Raw genomic sequence first — 18,434 nt, forward strand, 5'->3', positions numbered from 1 at the left:
CTGAGGGCACCTGAGATCCTACCTGACAAGCCCTAAACCATCATTTTGAAATCCCAATCTATGATCTTCCCTTTATGTCAGTATTGAGTTGGCTTTAAAGGCCAGACATAGCTAAATTGTTCTACAAACCACAGAAATTATGAAGAATTGTTTCCCATGGCACTCTGTCTTGGTTGAATTATCCCACTTAAAAATGGTACAAACTCAACACTGCTGTCTAATCACACTCTTTTTTGTCCCATTGTCTAATAAAACTGAACTGTAGTCTTTCCCTCATTTGGGAGAGGGGAAGACAAGGCAGAAGAATAAAAGCACCATTTTTTCTCTCTGAAGCTTCCTGAGAAAGAAGAAAAACCTACAGGTTTTATGATCTTTGCTGCCTCCCAGCTAGCCACTGCCAGTCATGAAGGCCTTTGTAAGAAAAGACTGAAGACAGAGGTTGTTCTCACTTTCCTCTGTGAGGCTTTAACATCTTTAAAACCTAAAAATCTACACAGCCAATTCGAAATACAGCCTTGCTTATGACCTTAAAAGAACAGTACCTAGGCGGGCTGTTCAGATTTCCTTACCTCCTTGATCAGCGAGCCAATGTAGAGCGACGTGAGAGGAGTTTGTTCAGCTGGCTTAATAACCAAAGTGTTTCCACAGCACAGCGCTGGTGCCATCTTCCAAATGAGCATTAGCAACGGGAAGTTCCACTGCAAGAACACAAGGCTGGTCAGTTCAGCCCGGCACTGTCACCTACTCACTTCCATGCGGCATTTTCCCCACCTTCACACAGCTCAGGGAGAAAGAAGCAACTGGGAGGACAGCCACAAAGAGAAGCGGCTGCTTACAATACTGCGTTTGCTTGGACTACGGAGTATAACTTCCTTGATTTTCCCCTGAGAGCCCAAATATTGCTGGCAGTCCTCAAGCTAATCCTGTAAGTTGGACAAACCTCTGCATGATGTGACCTCATTCTTTACAGGAGTTTGATCACACTTTGTATAGGTTTTTGGCCGTTCACAGAAATTGTGTTGGGGGCAGCGTCCCAATGCATCACCATCCTTATATAAAGATCATCCTTACATTAAGTACAGCGTCCTTATGCGGGGGAATTACAAGGTGCAACTACTCATTGAAAAAACCTCATTTTTCTGTGTTAGGTATTGGCTGAGTAGTTAGGAGTTATACAATATCATTCAATTCCAGGTTTATAACTAGGAAACTGCAGTGGGTTGTTCAGCCATGGAAATCCAGGGGAGGTCTTATACTCTCTTCAAATTGTAAATTGCTCCTTTCCAATTAGTTTTCTTATTTGAAATCAGGAGCCAGCCCACATCAGTTTCCTCTGTGCTAATCTCTTTCATGGTCATGTGTATTTGTAGATCTTGGAGCCTAAGCAAGAAGTGGAAAAATCTAGCTCACACTGAATCTCAGAAAGATCATTTGGCAGCAGACAGGATTTCTTCATTAAAAATAATTAATGCTGCTTTAGGGATGATGGAAGCAGGCCAACAGTAAGGGGACTTCTTGTCAAGACTCAAGCTGAAGGCTATCAACAAAGAAGCCAAGTATGTTAGGAATCCACAAATTCACACTTACAAATAAATTAGCAGTGTAGCTTTTAAGAGATGAGCTCTGTTCTAACCCAGCAGCTCTGAGACAAAGCAGAATTTGGTCTAATGTGCTATTCTTCAACTTGCCTCTCCCTCTTTCCCAGACTTGTTTCGTTTCAGTGATCTTCTCCAATGGCCACATCCCATGATTTGCCCATTTGTCTTTTTCTCCTAAGCCTTCTTGAAGGCCTGACTTTGCAGCTTGAGTCATCCACACCTACACTACTTTTCTACACTTTCAGAGGATGACAACTCCATTAGGAGCTTTCCATTGCAGAATGGCTGGTGAAAGTAACAGTAAAGGACTCCAGGGCTGCCTCATGACATCACCTTGGGATAAAGCTCAGTCATATGCTGCACTTTCTAAGAACTTCCCTTGCTAAGAACGTTGGTTTAAATATAGTCAAGCCACAGGAAAAAGGGAGGATTGTTAACTGGTCTAGGAAGACATATGCAGAATAGTGACAGAATCTCTTTAAATCAAGTAGGAATTTGTTTGTTGGTGTTAGAGATCAAACTGGAAAAAAATTGAAGGGGATTTGTTCTAAGTAAACTAAAGACAGATGTGATTTTGTTGACCCCAATCACCCTTTTCACAAACACAGTGTTGAACTTGAGTCAAATTTGGTTCTGTACTTTCTGTTGTATTTATTGTTGATGTAGGTCAACCTGAAATATTACAAGTCCCACTGTGTCTCCTTATAGTGGCCCTCCAAAGCATCCTACATGTAGGTTTTTAAAGGGATAGTTTCCAAAAGCATTGCTGAGTGTGACCAGGAGATACCTTTTAATTGGTGATCAACATGAGGAACCTGATGTTTTGATCTTAAGTCACAAATTCTAGTTGCTTACAAGCAGTCACATTGCTTGTTCAGCCAGAAAAGCTGTGCAGAAGTCATCAAGCCAAACGTGTGGTAACTGGCACCGACGATCTCCCACTTTGCCTCACCCTAACGTTGCTAAATAGACCATACTGGGGATATAAGCTCAGTCCTGCTGAAGGAAAAAGTAAAATTTCCCCAGATATCTTTGGGAACTGATCCAGACCTGGTATTGCCAGGGTCCAGCAAATCCAATATCCTGCATTTCTTTCAAGTCTCTCCTATAACCTTATCCCAAAGGTCAAAATCTTCCGTGGACTCTTATTGATCCAAGCATCCAAACAGAGAATCTTGGCACATCACCACTTGCCCCATGGCCTGTAGGATATCACATTCAAAGCATTTTACAACCAGAGAGGAACAAACTATGTCTCCCGTGTAGCTGTAAAGTCTTCCTGGCTGTCTGTTTAAATAGAGCAAGCAACACACACTAAAACTGGAGGGATTCCAAGAACTAGCCACACTGTCCCCTCATCAGAGAACGAGACCTCGAAGAAAAGAAAACTCTATTCAGTGAGATTTAATCACAGAAAGCAGAACAGCTGGGGGTTATTAATAATGGATGTGATTTAAAACTCAAAACTATGCATCAGCACTAGGCAGCAAAAAGCTAGCACACGTAATGACAAGATGGTTGTCCCAGCACTGCAAGAGCCAGAGAGCTCTGACAGGTCTCTGGTGACTGGTGTCAGCCTTAGAGAGGAACAGAGCATCTGATTAGGAGACCCACCCTTTCATCGCAGAGGACTTTGTGTTGCCAGGAGCAATTGGCATGGGGGTAAAACAAGAAACTACATCAGGCAACTGAGATGGGAGTTCCCTACAGAACAGCTGTACTTAACTAGGAAGCAAATGGCTGCAGTATAAGACGGGGAGTGAACATGTACTTCTTCCAGTTCTAAGGGAGATGCAGGGCACCATCACTGCTACTTACTGGAGTTATAGCTCCACAGACACCCATCGGTTCGTGCCTGGTGAAACAGACAAAATTTTCATCTGCAAGACAAAAGTGTAAAGGAAGACAAACCAGTCAAAATCCTTGCTTCTACAGAAGGAGTGTAAGACGACTGCACACTAACAGGTTGGGGACAGAACTAAAACCATATTAGACAAAGAACCCCACATCTGTTCATCTTAACTCATGCCTCTGGGACACCCCAGGCAGATGAAGGTCTGTTTGAGAATAGGTCTTGTATTAGCTCTAAAGCCAAACACTGCTCATGTTCACAGTGGAGCTTTTTAAAACCAGGGGTTCAATTCCTTCTGCAATCTCCCTGTGTTGAGGCTAAGGTGGAGGATAACTCCCTACCACACTGAAGAGCAAGCACCAATTTCATTCACATTGTGTGAAAGAAGCAAAGCACTTGTTTCCTTGAGGGGGAGAGTTTTTAAACCCATTTTGTACAGGAACCATATTCAGTGTAACAGGAATTGCATTTCTGGTAAGAAATCACAAAAAGTTGAAACTCTGGGAGTAAAGTAATACCATTCATCTTAAAATACTGCTATTACTCTTTCAAAGAGAAAGCAGGAAGGATATTTTCCTTATAAATTCATTCTTGCTGAAAACCTAGTTTCATTGGGAAGATCTGACAGAAAAAACGAACGTTTCTAATTACAGGAAGTGATCTCAAATCAGGACCAACGAGCAGTGTCCAGGGAAGCAAAGCTTCACGTTATTCTGAATGAGGGTGACAGATCTCAGTTTATATGACTGACATCGCTCCCTTTGCTGCCTGCACAGACTGAACTAGTTCAGCCCTTCAGAGCCCTTCCTCTGGTGACTAATTTTTGCCTGCAGTGCCTGTCCTTCATACAGCCTCAGTGATCATCCACATGCAGGGACAAAACAGGGTGATTTTGAAAATACACCATATTACTCATCGTGCCACATGGATATCCATTGTCTTAACTGGTTCTCCCCAAAACCATATTTGAACTTACATAGCTGAGTGTTCTCTCTGTCCCTGCCACAACAGTGCAGTGTGACTGCTCTGGCTCTGCAGCCTAGGAAACATTTTGAAAAACCTCTTTCAAGTGTCAGAAGACTTGACAGGGTCCCTCCAAGAGCTCAGTGCTTTTGCTCCTGAGAAGAATCAACATCTCTTTAATAAAAGTTAAGAAAAAGCACTACATGATCTCTCCAAACATCTGTGAGCCAGCACTGTCAGGGATGCAGGAACGAGAGTGAGGTAGGAGGCACTGGTGGATTCCACATCAACCTTCTGCCACATCCCTGTGACATCTAGGACAGCCCAAGCTCTGCTGCCTTCATACAGTTCTCCTTAGAAACCTCTGTCCTTCCACTCTCTGACATCTTAATTCATTTCAGTGATACCTAATGAATAAACTCCCCTATAATGTGTGGGGTTTTTTCTTTAAGAATTAGTCTGGATTTAAAACCAAAAAGGTTTCTCTCTTAAAAAAGCAACAAAAGAGCCCATCCATTATTTTCCAAAGATCTATCCAGGCATTCACATTGTTCTGCCATTAGTTTAAATCTTGAAATACATCTACTTAAAATGCATCCTGAGATAAAAAGGAAATGCAAGGCTATTTCTGCAGGTTTTCAGAAGCCAGCCTTTCCATGCATCTCCCTCCCAGCAGGCCTCCCTCCCTGATTCCATCCCAGTCTGAAGGAACTTACCCACTGGGATAGTTCTGCCCTGAATTTTATCAGCCCATCCAGCATAATATCGGAGTGTTTTTATACAACCTTCCAGGTCAATGAAATAAGCCTGCAGAAAAGGTTTTCCTGTGTCCATTGTTTCCAGAGTCTGAAAAAACAAATTGCATGCACTGTCAGACAAGTCAATGTTTTTTTCTTTAAAAAAGCTTTTAGAGAAACTCCTTCTCAATTTTATTTTGCCTTGTGCTGCAGACATGGGGTTTCCTTCCGTCACCTTATATTTATGTTTCCTTCCCTTCAACGAGCTTGCTAATACAAATAAGGTAGAAGGGAGACTAGACCCAATAACCCTAATGTGTACACAAGTTGCTTTGTTCAGTGATTGCAATGAAAGCGCATCTTCCAGAAGCCTCCAGAAGGTGGCTGTGGGTGGGATACAGGGCTATGGTCTGGGGCACTGGTAAGAAATGATGTGAGTGTCATGACTTCAGCGTAACTGACCCTCCGAAGCAGATGTTCTGGATTCCAGATGGTGTCACTGAAATCAGTCAGACCCACTTTCCTTTTATTTCAAAATCTATGTTTTCTGCTTCATAGCCCTAAAACCAACCTCTGAAAAGCCTCTTTTGTCCAGAGGATGATAGCAAACACATTTTTTACAGAGTTCTGGTAAAGTAACCTTTGGGCTCAGATCTGTGCTGAGACTAAGGCAAGGGAGAAGCTGCTTCACTAAAGCAGCACTGATGCTGAGCAGCTCTAAATGAAGTCCAGTCTGGGCCTGTGTCCGTCTCACTGTTCTGGACGTTAACTCAGTGAAGGCTTTGTTTTCTACTCAGGTCATTAAATGGGATATTGGTGCAAATGGCCAGCACATCCGTAAAGGATGTACTATCCCTTGGTAGATTGAAACATCTTTGTTTACATATGAAGTCATACCCTGTCATCTTCCACAGACATCAGGGTCCAAACAGCACTCGAACAGACATTGCCCTTGGAATGACTAGGATTGTTATCCACTCTGAGTGTCTGCTAAAACAACTGATTTTTATAAGTCATTACTTAACATGCAGCCAAGGCAGCTACGGCTGGTTTTCTGCAGTGAAAATAACAGTGCCAAACAAGCCCTCCCAGATCAGAAGGACAGCAGAAAGCTTGAAATGAGTGTCCTGGTTATGGAAAAAGGAGGGTCCTCTGAAGTCACATCAAAAAGTGAGCAGAAAATGAACAGGGTGTATTCACACGCACACACAAATATATATTTTTTTCCCCTTTTATTTGCTTTCCTTTATTCTGAGGGCCAGAACTGCCTTCAGACCTGGATTTTTTGGTTTTGTCCTGCTGAAACTGGAACCTGTCATGTGGTTAAGAGACACTGTGTAAGGAAAAGAGACCCATCTCAAAACAGTCAGGCTCCAAAGCACATCCCATATATGTTAAGTTCTACTGACCTCAGTGGGACATCAGCTCAGGAACTTACACATATAACAGCACTAAATGTCATAAATGCCATTCCCCTGAAGATAAGCAGAGCCAAAGTGTAGCATCAAACTGGTGAGTGCTCAGGTCCAAGATCTTAGGTATGGACTGACAGCACCTCTAAGCTGAGAGATGCTAGGATCTGTGGGTGTGATTTGGAAAGATGTCCAAGGCCCACAGAGTCTAAAGGCTTCCACCAACTGCAGCATTCTAGCTCGGGTTCTACTCCCCTTGTTCTGCACCAGAAGGACTCCTTCAGGACAGGATGGGGAATAATTAGCAATAGTTCTTCAGTGCAGAAGTCCAAGTTAACACAGCTTCACGGCTATAAAGAGATTTTCCTGAGCCAGTACATTCAGTAGGGAAGGAAACAGTTCCCACTTACACACATTTTAAACTTTGGATGCCATCCAGCAAGAGAAAGATTCTCTTTCCAGCCCCCCATTTTAGGGGAAGCAATTTGCAAAGAAGTCAAACTGGCCTTGCATTTTTGTAATAAAGAAGAACTGTGTCAGTTGTGGTGGTTTGGGGTTGGTTTTTGTTTGGTTTTTGTTGTTGTTTGTTTTGGGTTTGTTTGTTTGTTGGTTGGTTGTTTTGGGGTTTTTGTTTGCTTTTTAAGATGAGAGCTGGGAGACAGCTATGAACATTGATGACATGAAATTTTCAAAGCAATAAACATTCTTTCTTAGTTTAATATCTGTAATCACTTCAATAACTAGCTAAAGTTTTGGAGAAGTCAACTATATAGAAGAACTAACAGCCTTCTCTTAAGACCCCTCAAATCATCCTGCAGAAAGAGGAAGATAAGCCATGACTCCTGCATGGACTCTTCTGCCCTTCATAAAGGGAGAGAAAAGAAGACCATTAGGTAGATATAGATGCAGCAAAATCAGAGGGATGGAGCTGAGTTATCAGCCAACAGTTGCTGGTTTATCACTGCTCACCGATCACAGTACTTACTGCCAGGATGACTCTGTCTCGCTCGAGAAGATCAGCCAGCTTGTGCAGGAGTCGTCCTCTGCTTAGGGCATCCATCTGTCTCCACGGAGCCCCCCTCTGGAATGCTGCCTTCGCTGCTTCCACCGCATTGTCCACATCAGGCTAAAGCAGCCACACACACAAGAAAACCTTAGGTTACAAGGAAGGAGCTGGACAATGGCACAGAAACCCCATCAGGCTGCTTCCTACATGATGCTGTGGTGGCTAAAACCAACTTGTCTGACAAAACCACTTCCATATTACTGCCGGATTTGGACCCAAGCCTGCAGTAAGTTTTGAGTTTGGCCTGGGCTGCTAAACAACTTGGGGTCAGAGTACCAATAGGGTCTTTCAAGGGTAATTTTATGCAACTAGTTTGTTTATACAATAATCCAGAGTTGTGTTCCTGCCGATACAGGATGTAAGTGACACTGGGGGAGAATGGAGAAACAAAATCCCAATTCTGTTCCCATTACAGCTTCCCTAAGCGTGACAGGCCATTGGCCTGCATGAATCATCATCTGAACAAGTGTGAGGAGGAAAGTCCCCCATGAGGGAGATCACGGTTTAATCCAGGGGAACAATCACAGCTCAGATCCCCCCATTCAGTCCCGCTGGAACCCATGCCAGTAACAGTTAACACACTAAAAAAGCTCCCTTAGATCCTAGATCACACTTCCAGAACATTTCTACCAGATGGGAAGGGTTTTGTTGACAAAGGCATTTCACCTACACAGATTAAGCACCACTCTCTCTTCATCTCCCAACTGCTTTACTGTGCTCTGGACGAAATCTAACTGTTCACCCAAGTTACTACTCAGGTGGGCAGCGAATTCCCTCTCTTCCCACACCACCACCCCCAGAGAAGCTTCATGCATTTGCTCTGGCCACAGTATGCCCTGGACTCCTCCCTTCTCCCCACATATATTGATTAAAAAAAGTGAAGCCAAGGGCAAACTCCCGACTCAATAAAGTCAATGGGAACACTGCCATCAATATCCACGAGGCCAAGACTGTACCCCGAGCATACATAAAGCATGCTTCGCCCTGGCTTTGGACAGAATCCTGCTCTACGTAATGTCTGGCACAGCCCACGCCTCACTTTAGCTGATGGAGAACTTGCACCTCACTGCAATATGTGGCTCAAGGGGGTGGAAAAGGAGAGATAGTTTCAGGCCTTGATAATTCCTCATAGCACTTTACCAGTTGCTCTCATTTGTGTCTTATCTCAAGTCTTGTCTGGATACAATTACGAAATCAGCCTCCGCACTGATCCAACAAGGTCTGGCCATTCTCCCCTCATGGGGAAGTGTGTGGTGCTCAACCAAGAAAAGTGTTATGGGGAGACGTTGCCTTCTTACAGCAGAAGTTAATGGAGAAAACAGCAAGTCATCACCCACTGAAATGGCACCTTACACTAAATTTGGCTCCTTTTCTTTACAAGAAGATTACACAGCTTTAAAACAGTGTGACCTATACTGCCAGGAAAAGAACCCCACCCTTTTGGAAGGGCACTGATGGGGAAACCATTGGAGGAAACTTGTGCTGTTACAGGGGGTTAAGAATGGCTCTGCTTAAGCAAGGGTGCTGGTGAGGCAGAAGTAGTGAGCAGCCACTGTGCGCAGGCAGGCATGTCCTGCCTGGGGCCCATCACCCACAGGCAGAACGGGCCTTCAGAATGGTTCGCTTCAGTTGAGTTGATCTGGATTCAAACTGGCACATCACAAAAGCCAGAAGGCACCACCAGCCGCTGCACACTTATGTACTCCCCATCCTGCCTGCTGGAATGAAGACTCAAGCTGAAAGAAGGCAATATTTTATGTGACAAAGCAGACAAAGAAACATGAGAAGTGTGTCAGGTTTAAACAAGTCTTCCCTTAGCAGCAACTAATTACCTTCTGTGACCAGGCTGGGAGCACAACGTGCAGAGCATTGGGTCTGCAGTGGCACAGGCCACAATGCAGCATGCTCTTAATACTGAGAGGCAACCACCACCCTGGCACTCACAGGAACAGGGACGAGATGGCTGTGTGAGCAGAGGACTTCAGTGCATGCCCAGATCTTCCCCATCCTCTAAACATGGGAGCACCTAAGCCCTGCTGCAGCTCCTGCAAATACGAGTTGTCTTCATTCTTGTCTCTTTTCTCGGACATGCTGGGTACACATAGCGGCTTGGAGACTGCAGTCATTACCACACAAACAAAAAGGCTTTCCCAAAACACCCTCAGGGGTAGCACCACCAAGTGAGATCTTGTGAGCCTGCACAGCCTCAATAGGCCTGAGAGACCAGCAAAAACAAGGAAATTCTTCAGGAAGGTTGAAATGCCATTCTTAATCCATCCTGTTATGACTAGGCATTAGGGGAGTCTGAATGGCATGTTCATTGCAGGCATGTTGCAATAGGTAGGCACAATGCGTGACAAAGACTCGTAACTGTCAAGGTGCCAGGGACACACTGTGGTATACAAAACCACAAGGAGGAGGCCCGTGCGTCCTGGTGCTCAGTTCTGATCTATACAGATTTACCGAGCATTACATAAAAAGCTCTGCTAAGAGAATATTAACATTGCAAAGTCAAGCACTGCAGCGTTGAGAAATGCCTGCAAACCTTCATACCCACCCTGGATATTTGCATTATGATACAACCCCCAGTTACACAACCGCATACCATTTTCCCTTGAACAAACTCAAACCATTCTTTGTTCTAAGTTACCTCCTCCACCTTCCTCCTCTATCTCAAGTCCTGCTCATCGCTGCTCCATTTCTATCCTGCCCCTTTCTCCTCTCTCCTGCCTCAGCAGCAGACTGTAGAGCACAGTGGAGACCATCACCCCACTGGCTCTATGAGTAGGGGAAACGCCTGCAAAAGAAGCCTTGCTCTGCTTCAGGCTCAGCACGCACAACACTGCTTCAGTTTGGCTAGTAAGGAGACATGCCAGGGATGGAGCACACCCAGTGGAGACTGTCTTTCTTGACTTCATTTACTAACTTCTTTGAAAAGCCTCCCCTGTGCACTTCTTTGGAAAGGCAGGAGCATGCCACAGTTTCTCAATTAGAAGAGGTTCAGAACTGACCTGCTCCCCTGCAAACAGTCTACACATTGCTCTAACTTTTGAGCCAAACTACCTATTGCTAAAAACAGCATCTTAACAGCCTGAAGTGTCCAAAACCATTATCGAGGTCATTGCAAGTCTGCTGTAGGGAATAATATTCCTGCAGCCTCTTACCTCAGCCTGCCACTGCAATCTGAGGGGGGCACAATGACTGTGAACAAAACCCTCTTACAACCCTTCAAAGATCCACATGGGAGAGTGAACTGCTTAGAAATTATCATGACAGACACCACAGCGTCAAGTCTGCTCGACAGTCTCAACCGTGGACCTGCTGCCCACGTTCTGTGGCAGCCAGCCAAGCTGGGCACTCCTTTGAGGAAGGAGCAACTTTCCCCCTGCCCTTGATGGCTGTTAGCAAGCTGCTAGAAGAAAAAAGCCTGTCTTCAAGGGTTATTGACAGCACCAGAGAAATGACAATGGTGCAAGTATTTTTTCTTCACATGGTAACACCAAGACAGGGTGGAAGTTGTGGGGCTGCACTATTTGCTGGGGGCAGAAGTCTAATGAAGAAAGTTATTCTTTCTCTGTCATCAACCTAGCAAACACTTGGACACTAAGCTGTTATTTGGGAGGCAAAAGGCATCCTGGAAGCATTTGCCATTTTATTTTCAGTGCTTCTTTTTCCACACAAGACTTCTCTTTATCCCCCAACTATCCCATCAAGGGCAATTCTGTCTTAAATTCTGTAACTAAAGAACAAACAACAAAACCTTTGCTCCTAGCCTCATAAAGCATTGGCCAAGTTTCAGCACCAGAATAAATTGTCATCACTGAGATATTGGCTGCCAAATTCCCACCCCTCACGTGCAGGCTAAGGAAAACACACTCTGCACGGCCAGGGAGGGGCAGTTTTATGTTCAGGGCTGGGGAAGTGGAGTCCTGCTCCCAGGAAGGCAGCGCCAACCCTGATACAGCACAGCTGAATCCAGAGCCAACACCAGGAACTGCCACCCCTGCGGTGGTACTGACCAACACAACCAAGTATGGTGGCATATGGGGACAAGATGCTGGAAAGCACCACCAAACACAACTCACCACTTTCTGTAGTAACTCCAACAGACTGGAGTTACAGATTAGGAGGGGCTGTTCAAGCAGGGCAAAGGAAGTCTCAGGGGACTCAGTTTGCCAGAGGACAGTGGGACGTGGTCAAGTGTCACCAGTAACCAAGCAGCTAGTTTAGGTTGCTTCTCAGCCCTGACTTTGCCTTCTAAATAATCCAGATCCAGATCTAATCCCACTCAGTCCCTCACAAAAACCAATTAGAGCAAAAAATAAAAATTAAGAAAATCTGTGTGATGTAAAGGGGTGGAAGAAAAGGTTTTTGGCACCCAAGGCACAGCTAACTTACATTCTTGCCTGAACTATTCTATGCACCGAGGAATCGGGCACCTATGCTGAGTATCCACGGGCAGAGGGCTCCGCTGACTGGCCCCAAGGAAAGGTTTACTCTCCTGGAAGCTAGAAGCTGAAAGCTATCCTTGAATTCAGGGAGGGACAAGTCTCAAGGAAACAAGCTGCAAAACTGGCCTTTTAGATCTGCATAACAATTTTCTTTAACCAAGTCATTAAGAAGTAGGCTTGAAATACTCATGTAATGCTCTATAACTGCTGGAGGAGACACTTAGCTCAGGGAACAATAGCAACGTCATGGTTTCTGCCCAGCAAAATACAGTTGCATCAGAGTTAGCTTCAACTCTACTGTTTACATGCCACTGCAATTAAACACAGTTGTGTCCCATCCAGTTAGTATAAGGAATTACACATAATGTTTGGTTCTGCCTCAATCTGTAACTGCCCCATGGATGCACAGATCCCCCATGGCAATAGGTCTCAACGGAGGCTGCTCCGTTGCCATCCAAAAAGAACAGCCACCTTACACACTATTTGCATGCAGGCTGGAGATTTGTATTCCAAGCAAGTTTGTTCCCATCTCTGGAAGGGTCAGGCTCTATAGCCTACACAGTGTAATACCAGAAAACACTAGTTGAGCCCCTGTTCAACTAGTATCACTCCTACTAGCAAAGGATCCCCAAAGCAGCTCCCTGGCTGGAATCCAGGCATTGAGCCTCATAAGTGTTGGACAAGCTTAGATACCAAGAGAAAGATACCACAGTACAGGCAGAAATGCCCACACTACCCATCACTTACTGCCACCAGCAATGAGCAGCCAAAGCCCTGGTACAGCAGAGAAGCTGTGAATCACCTTCCCATGACATAATGCAAAAAGCCAGCTCTTGGGCCAGCTCTTCCCCACAGATGAGGCCAGTTGGGCCATATGTGATGAGCTGTTTTGGACAAAAAGTGTCACATCTGATTGTTCCTCACCTCAGACTGTTACCAAACCCAAGCAGTTATGTCCCAGGCTACTCTACAGCACACCAGGGCCAGGGACCACTGAAGTTCTTGAGAGATACTAGTTTGGTTTTAGCTGAGAGTTGCCACATTTGTGCAGGAGGCCAGAACCCATGATATCAGTCAGAAAAGCAGCACCACATCTCTAGCAGAAAGTGGGCAGTGTTTGCATGACTGAGCTTAAATTCCCCCAAACACTCAGGTTACTTGTCGATTTTGTTTAAAAAAGGGCGAGTTTCAGTTCAGTGTCACCAACAGGCTGCCATGCAGCTTATGTATAAACCACTCCCAACACAAGGCCCAAGTTCTGTCAGGGATGTGCACACACCATCATTGCTATTTCCTCAGGCTGGCTGCTTCCTTCTAGTCTATAACACAAGAACGATGCTGAATCTCATTCCTCTGACAGTGTTCGGCAGGCAGTTCCTACCAGGGAAAGTGACTCTGCCGAGTTGGACAGGATTGATCCCACCCACCGTGTAATTCTTGAGCAGCACATCTAGTGTCCCAGACCTCCAGCTCACAGCCTGGCCAGATGTTCGTTGTCATTAAAAGCCAGTTTTCCTCTGTGTGCTTCCCTACAAAAGGAAGTCCCTTGAAACTTTCTTTTGCACTGCCTTTCCAACAAAACTTACCTTGTCCCCTTCCTCAATGTCACAAATTTTCTTCAGCGTTGAAGGGTTGTAGGTGGGGAACTTCTTTCCACTTGTAGACTCATGCCATTCATTGTTAATAAATATCTGAAGAGAGAGCGAGGGGAGTGGGATGGAGAGGAGAAAGAAAAAACCAACTATGTAGACAATGCAAAAAACCACAAGTACTCCTCAAAGGTCCCGAGGCTCTTCAATTTCCATTGATGGCAGGGTCAAGCGTGTTCAGTCTCTCTCCCAGGGAGACTGTTTGCAATACAGACAGCATTTATCCAAACTAGAACCTGAGCCAGACAACAGACGAAAAAGCCTTCGTGCACCCAGTTAGTTTTGAGCAAGAGGAAGACAGAGGATGGGGCCCACACAGTATCACACCATAATTTGGCAATGAGAAACAGACAGTTTTTGAAATACATCTCCATGGGAACAGCAAGCAGACACCAAGAGAAACTCGTACGGTTCAGGCAAAAGGAGCCCCTTGTTACACGCTACAAATGAAATTGTCAGCGTACAATATTACTTGGTTGGTTGTATCCTGCCCTGGGCTACTTCCACAACTTTCCCCCCCACCAGCACTGTCCAGCGGAGGGTAAGTACTGGCTCAGTTCTACCCCACCATGCCTTGTCACAGGCTAGATCAAGCCTCCCACATCACTTGGAGTCATCTGTGACAAGATTTAAGTGTTTCAAAATATTGCATTTCCAGAGTAAGAACAAACAGTCCCAGTGTTGCGTAACTGAAAATGCATTAAATACTAGAGTGTTGTTACTCACTGTAAACAGAACATGAATACCTATATACAATTAATTGATTCAACATGCATCTTATCCACACTGTGATCTAACTTGGCAGTGTTATATTTTATAAATATACTTTAAGTAAGATTAGATGAAGTAATCTTTATTAGTAGCCTGTTAGCGGCTGTAAGCTAGTACTTTTACTTGGAAGTCATCCACATTTGCAATCTTGTTTATGAGTCTCTACACACCACCAGGAGATTAATGTTGCATCCCTTACGTTCGGAATTCCCGCTGCTTTGGGTCATAGTTTTCTTTCCTTGGGCAGCTTTTTTCCTGAAAGGAGTTTCTCCTGACTATTTCTGCAAAAACCATCTGAGATGTAACGGGCATAGAAGCTGCACTTTTGGACCCACCTGTTTCAGACAGGCAGCAAAAAAGAAAATTTTGGCAAAAAAGTTGTCAAGTGAAGTCACAAGAAGAGATACAATGTTAGAAATATTAACTAATTTGACACTAACGCTCCCAAACCACCTCTATTATCCAAGTGCTGCATTTTAACATTTACACATTTTAACTTCAGTTTTCCTTTGTTTCACTACTGAAGTCATATTATAAATGTGGGAGATACAGGAACTGTAAAGTTACAGCATCAGGTATATGCTCACAAACTAAGGATTGGGAAAGAATACCGTTTTTCCTCTGCATTCAACATTAATTCTATGTGAACGGGTTGGGGTGGGAAAGCAATGTTCCTATAAGAAATAGTAAAACACGAGACTGACAGGATCAGGCTGTTTTAAATGTAACATATATGCTGGCATCATTCTGGAAATCACACCACATAGCCCAGGACTTGGGTGCCAGGTCTTGAAATCAAACAGAACAGCGTATCAGCCGTTCATGCTTCATATCCAGGATTTGGGACACGGGATTGTGGACAGATCACTTCCATCACACATCCATGACAAGCATTAAGCTGCTCTATAAGTAAGATCTTTGTTGAAAATTTTTCTTCTCCCCCAGCCCCATAACTGGTAGAACCGAAAATAAAAGTCTCCGCTAAGCAGAGGAAAGTGTGCCGTCAGCTGTAAACATCTGGTGAAACTCAGAGCTTGTAGAAAACCCCTTGCAGTTTTATGAAAACTGACTGTGGCTCATTATTTTCTCAGATGCACCAGGAGCATCAGATCAAATGTTAAATTCACACTTTTAATTAACATTGGTTTCCACTTTTAAGAGAGACTACCTTGATACCTTTAGCGCACAGAGTCTCTGGCAAAACTCTGGAGAATAAAAAATGTGTGTTTTAAAACATACATGGCTGCAGGATCAGATCCCAAAGGAGTATTTAAAAGTGTTCACAACAATAAAAATAACAAAAAACAGAACGTTTGGATGTTTAAGAAGAACTCTAATGGCCGTGTCCATTTTGGACGCAGGAAAGAGCTGTTTGTGCAGCATTACGCCATTCTGCAATCAGCAGCTGCAGATCCAATTTGCTGCTAAATGACAAGTTTATCTTACAGAAAAAAAATAGATAAATTTGGGATGTAAAAATTAATCTAGTCCAGTGATTACCGCTAATCTGTTTCAGTACTTCGGATGTATAATTCAAATTAACACCTCACTGGATAAGCTATCGCTGTTTACTCCTTCTCACTGCCAAGAGAATGAACTTCAAGTTCTATTTTTTTTTTTTAATACTTAATACAGAAATGTAACAGTAATTAATACGCTCATTCAGCCCCTCCAGCTCTTTTAGTCCAGCCACATAGTTCAAATTATGGCAGTCAAGGCTGCCTAGCAGCGTAACCAGCCGGGATATTTTCCCCACTGCGCAAGACAGCGGGTCCGGCTGTTGTGGAACAAAAAGCGACTCAGCTATTGCCGAGCTATGGCTGTGTTAGGGAGCAGGGATTTCTGCAGCGGTGCTCAGCTCCACACCAACGCCAGCCTCACCTCTGAGGGACAGAGTTATCAAGCTCAGGAGCCTTTGGCTAAATCCAAAAGGTCACGAGCAACCGTTTAAAGGTAATTTAAAGAAAAGATCGATGGAGAGCGGGGACATACGGGTTTGTGTGGGCTTGCTGCCTGACTCCTCATCCCACAGGGAGGCCATGGAGGAGCTCTGTTGGGACGGCGAGCCACCAACAAGACATGCGTGAATACCACTCCTCTTCGAGAGCTGCGGGGTGGCCCCAGTCCCATCACAGAGCCCCTTCACAAGGCCCAGTCCTGCAGGACGCTGGCCCTCCTCCACGCTCCCTGCATTCACCGGGACCTAAAACCACCCCCTGGCGCTGAACCTCCTCCCAGCAGGGCCCCATCCCACGCTGGAGAGCTTCAACCGCATCAAGGACAGCTGAACGCAACCCAGGCAAGCAGCTTCCTCACAGAAAAACCCCTTCTCGCCTCTGACCGGGCTCACCCCATCCAAACCCATTTTCGCTGAGCACTAACGTGATGCTAAAAGCATTTACCGGGCAGGTTTGTGAGCACTGCACTGGGCGCTTGGGAAGATGGCCATCAGGGTGACCGGGAGGGGACAGGCCAGCGTGGCACCACAGCCCGCACGCGGCAGGCCTGCCGCTGATCGGCGCCAGGGCCTGCCACACAGCCAGGGAGAGGTGCCCATGGGCACCTGGGGCAGCACCACCGTTTTTTTTTTTTTTCCTTCTTTCTAAAAAAAAGTTGGTTTCTTGGGCTTTAGGGTTTGGAGCAACCGCAGCTCCCCTAGAAATGCCACAGTCATCTGCTTGCTCCAGTCACCCAACCGCCCTTACACCCCCATAAGCCTACTGTCTAGGGCAGCAGCAGGAATAAAAAAATTAAGAAAAGTGACAGCGAGGGAGAAAATTTTATATTAAAAAAAAAAAAATACTTCACCACCAGCCTGACTCCACCAAGCATCGGCGACACCACAGCAAAGCCCGCTGCCCACCTCCCCTCGCCAGCTCACCTTGGTGTACTTCACCTCCAGGCTCCGCAGGGGCCGCGGCAGCGGCGGCACCTTCCTGTCAGGCTGCCCGTTCTCCACGGCGCCGTTGAGGGCGGCCATGGCCGCGCCGTCGAGCCCCCGCCACCCTCTGCCGCTGACAGCCCGCGGCGCCGCCTTAAGAGCGGCGCGCGCCGGGCGCCGCCGCCCGCCCCCATTGGCCACCGCCCCGCCCCGCCTCGCGCTCCGCCCTCGCCCCGCCCCGTCGCGCGGCCGCGGCCCTCAGGTAACGGGCGGCGCTGCCCCGCCGAGGCACCGCGGCTGCCGGCGGGTCGGGGGGCGCCAGCGGGCTGCGCCGGCCGCCTCGGAGCTCCCCTCGGGGCTCCCCTCAGGGCTCCCCCTCGGGGCTCACTGCAGGGCTCCCCCTCGGGGCTCCCCTCAGGGCTCCTGTCAGGGCTCCCCTCGGGGCTCCCCCTCTGCTTGGAAGTGGCCGTTGGTCAGGGCTCTCCCCGGGAGAGGGCGGCAAAGGAGGGGGCCTTGTCACAGCCGGACGAGCTTCGGGGAGCAGAGCAGCCAGCCTGGCTTCTCCCAAAGGGCGGCACCAAGGTGGGCGCGGGAGGACGTGCCCTTTTCTGCCTGCTGCCTCTGCGTCCCACTGAAACCTACCCAGAAGTCAGACACAAGAGGATGTTTGCATGAGCCTCCGCGGGAGGCCCCCACTCTCCCCAGGCATGGCGTCGGGAAGTGGGCTGTCTGGAAGGCTCTCCCCTCACTTGCCGTGTTACACCCTCTACCTCCAGCTACAAGGGCCTTTCTCAGCTATTCCTGGTGCCCTGACCTCCCCACCCCAACCTACTACACCCCATCCTTCACTCAGTGCCTCTGCAGAGCTTTCCAGGGCTGATCAAGAAGAGAAGGAAGAAGCATTACATCAAATGTCTGATGTGCTGCTGACAGCAACTCCGCCACATCCTGTGTACATACGTGAGTCTGGGACCAGTTTGACCGCCCCAGTTTGACTATCCCAGTCAAAGGACTTCAGCCTACCAGGGCAGGACCAGGCCCTTCAGCTGAAACT

The 18,434-nt window shown here is 46.3% G+C and overlaps 1 protein-coding gene across 1 annotated transcript in view; it reads right to left on the bottom strand.

The window, feature by feature from the left end:
* The window catches only part of ALDH1A3 (aldehyde dehydrogenase 1 family member A3), a 37,328-nt gene extending 19,795 nt beyond the window's left edge, over positions 1 to 17,533 (bottom strand). Inside the window, exons 1-6 of the mRNA XM_075159820.1 lie at positions 17,381 to 17,533; positions 13,666 to 13,770; positions 7,548 to 7,688; positions 5,130 to 5,259; positions 3,417 to 3,478; positions 570 to 698 (exon numbers count right to left, since the gene is read on the bottom strand). Of these exons, the coding sequence (XP_075015921.1) occupies positions 570 to 698; positions 3,417 to 3,478; positions 5,130 to 5,259; positions 7,548 to 7,688; positions 13,666 to 13,770; positions 17,381 to 17,479 (666 nt within the window). The 5' untranslated portion in view covers positions 17,480 to 17,533. The remainder of the gene's footprint in view (positions 1 to 569; positions 699 to 3,416; positions 3,479 to 5,129; positions 5,260 to 7,547; positions 7,689 to 13,665; positions 13,771 to 17,380) is intronic.
* Between the last annotated feature and the right edge of the window lie 901 nt (positions 17,534 to 18,434).

This window comes from Calonectris borealis, chromosome 11 (genome assembly GCF_964195595.1).
Source record: "Calonectris borealis chromosome 11, bCalBor7.hap1.2, whole genome shotgun sequence".
Lineage (NCBI taxonomy): Eukaryota > Metazoa > Chordata > Aves > Procellariiformes > Procellariidae > Calonectris > Calonectris borealis.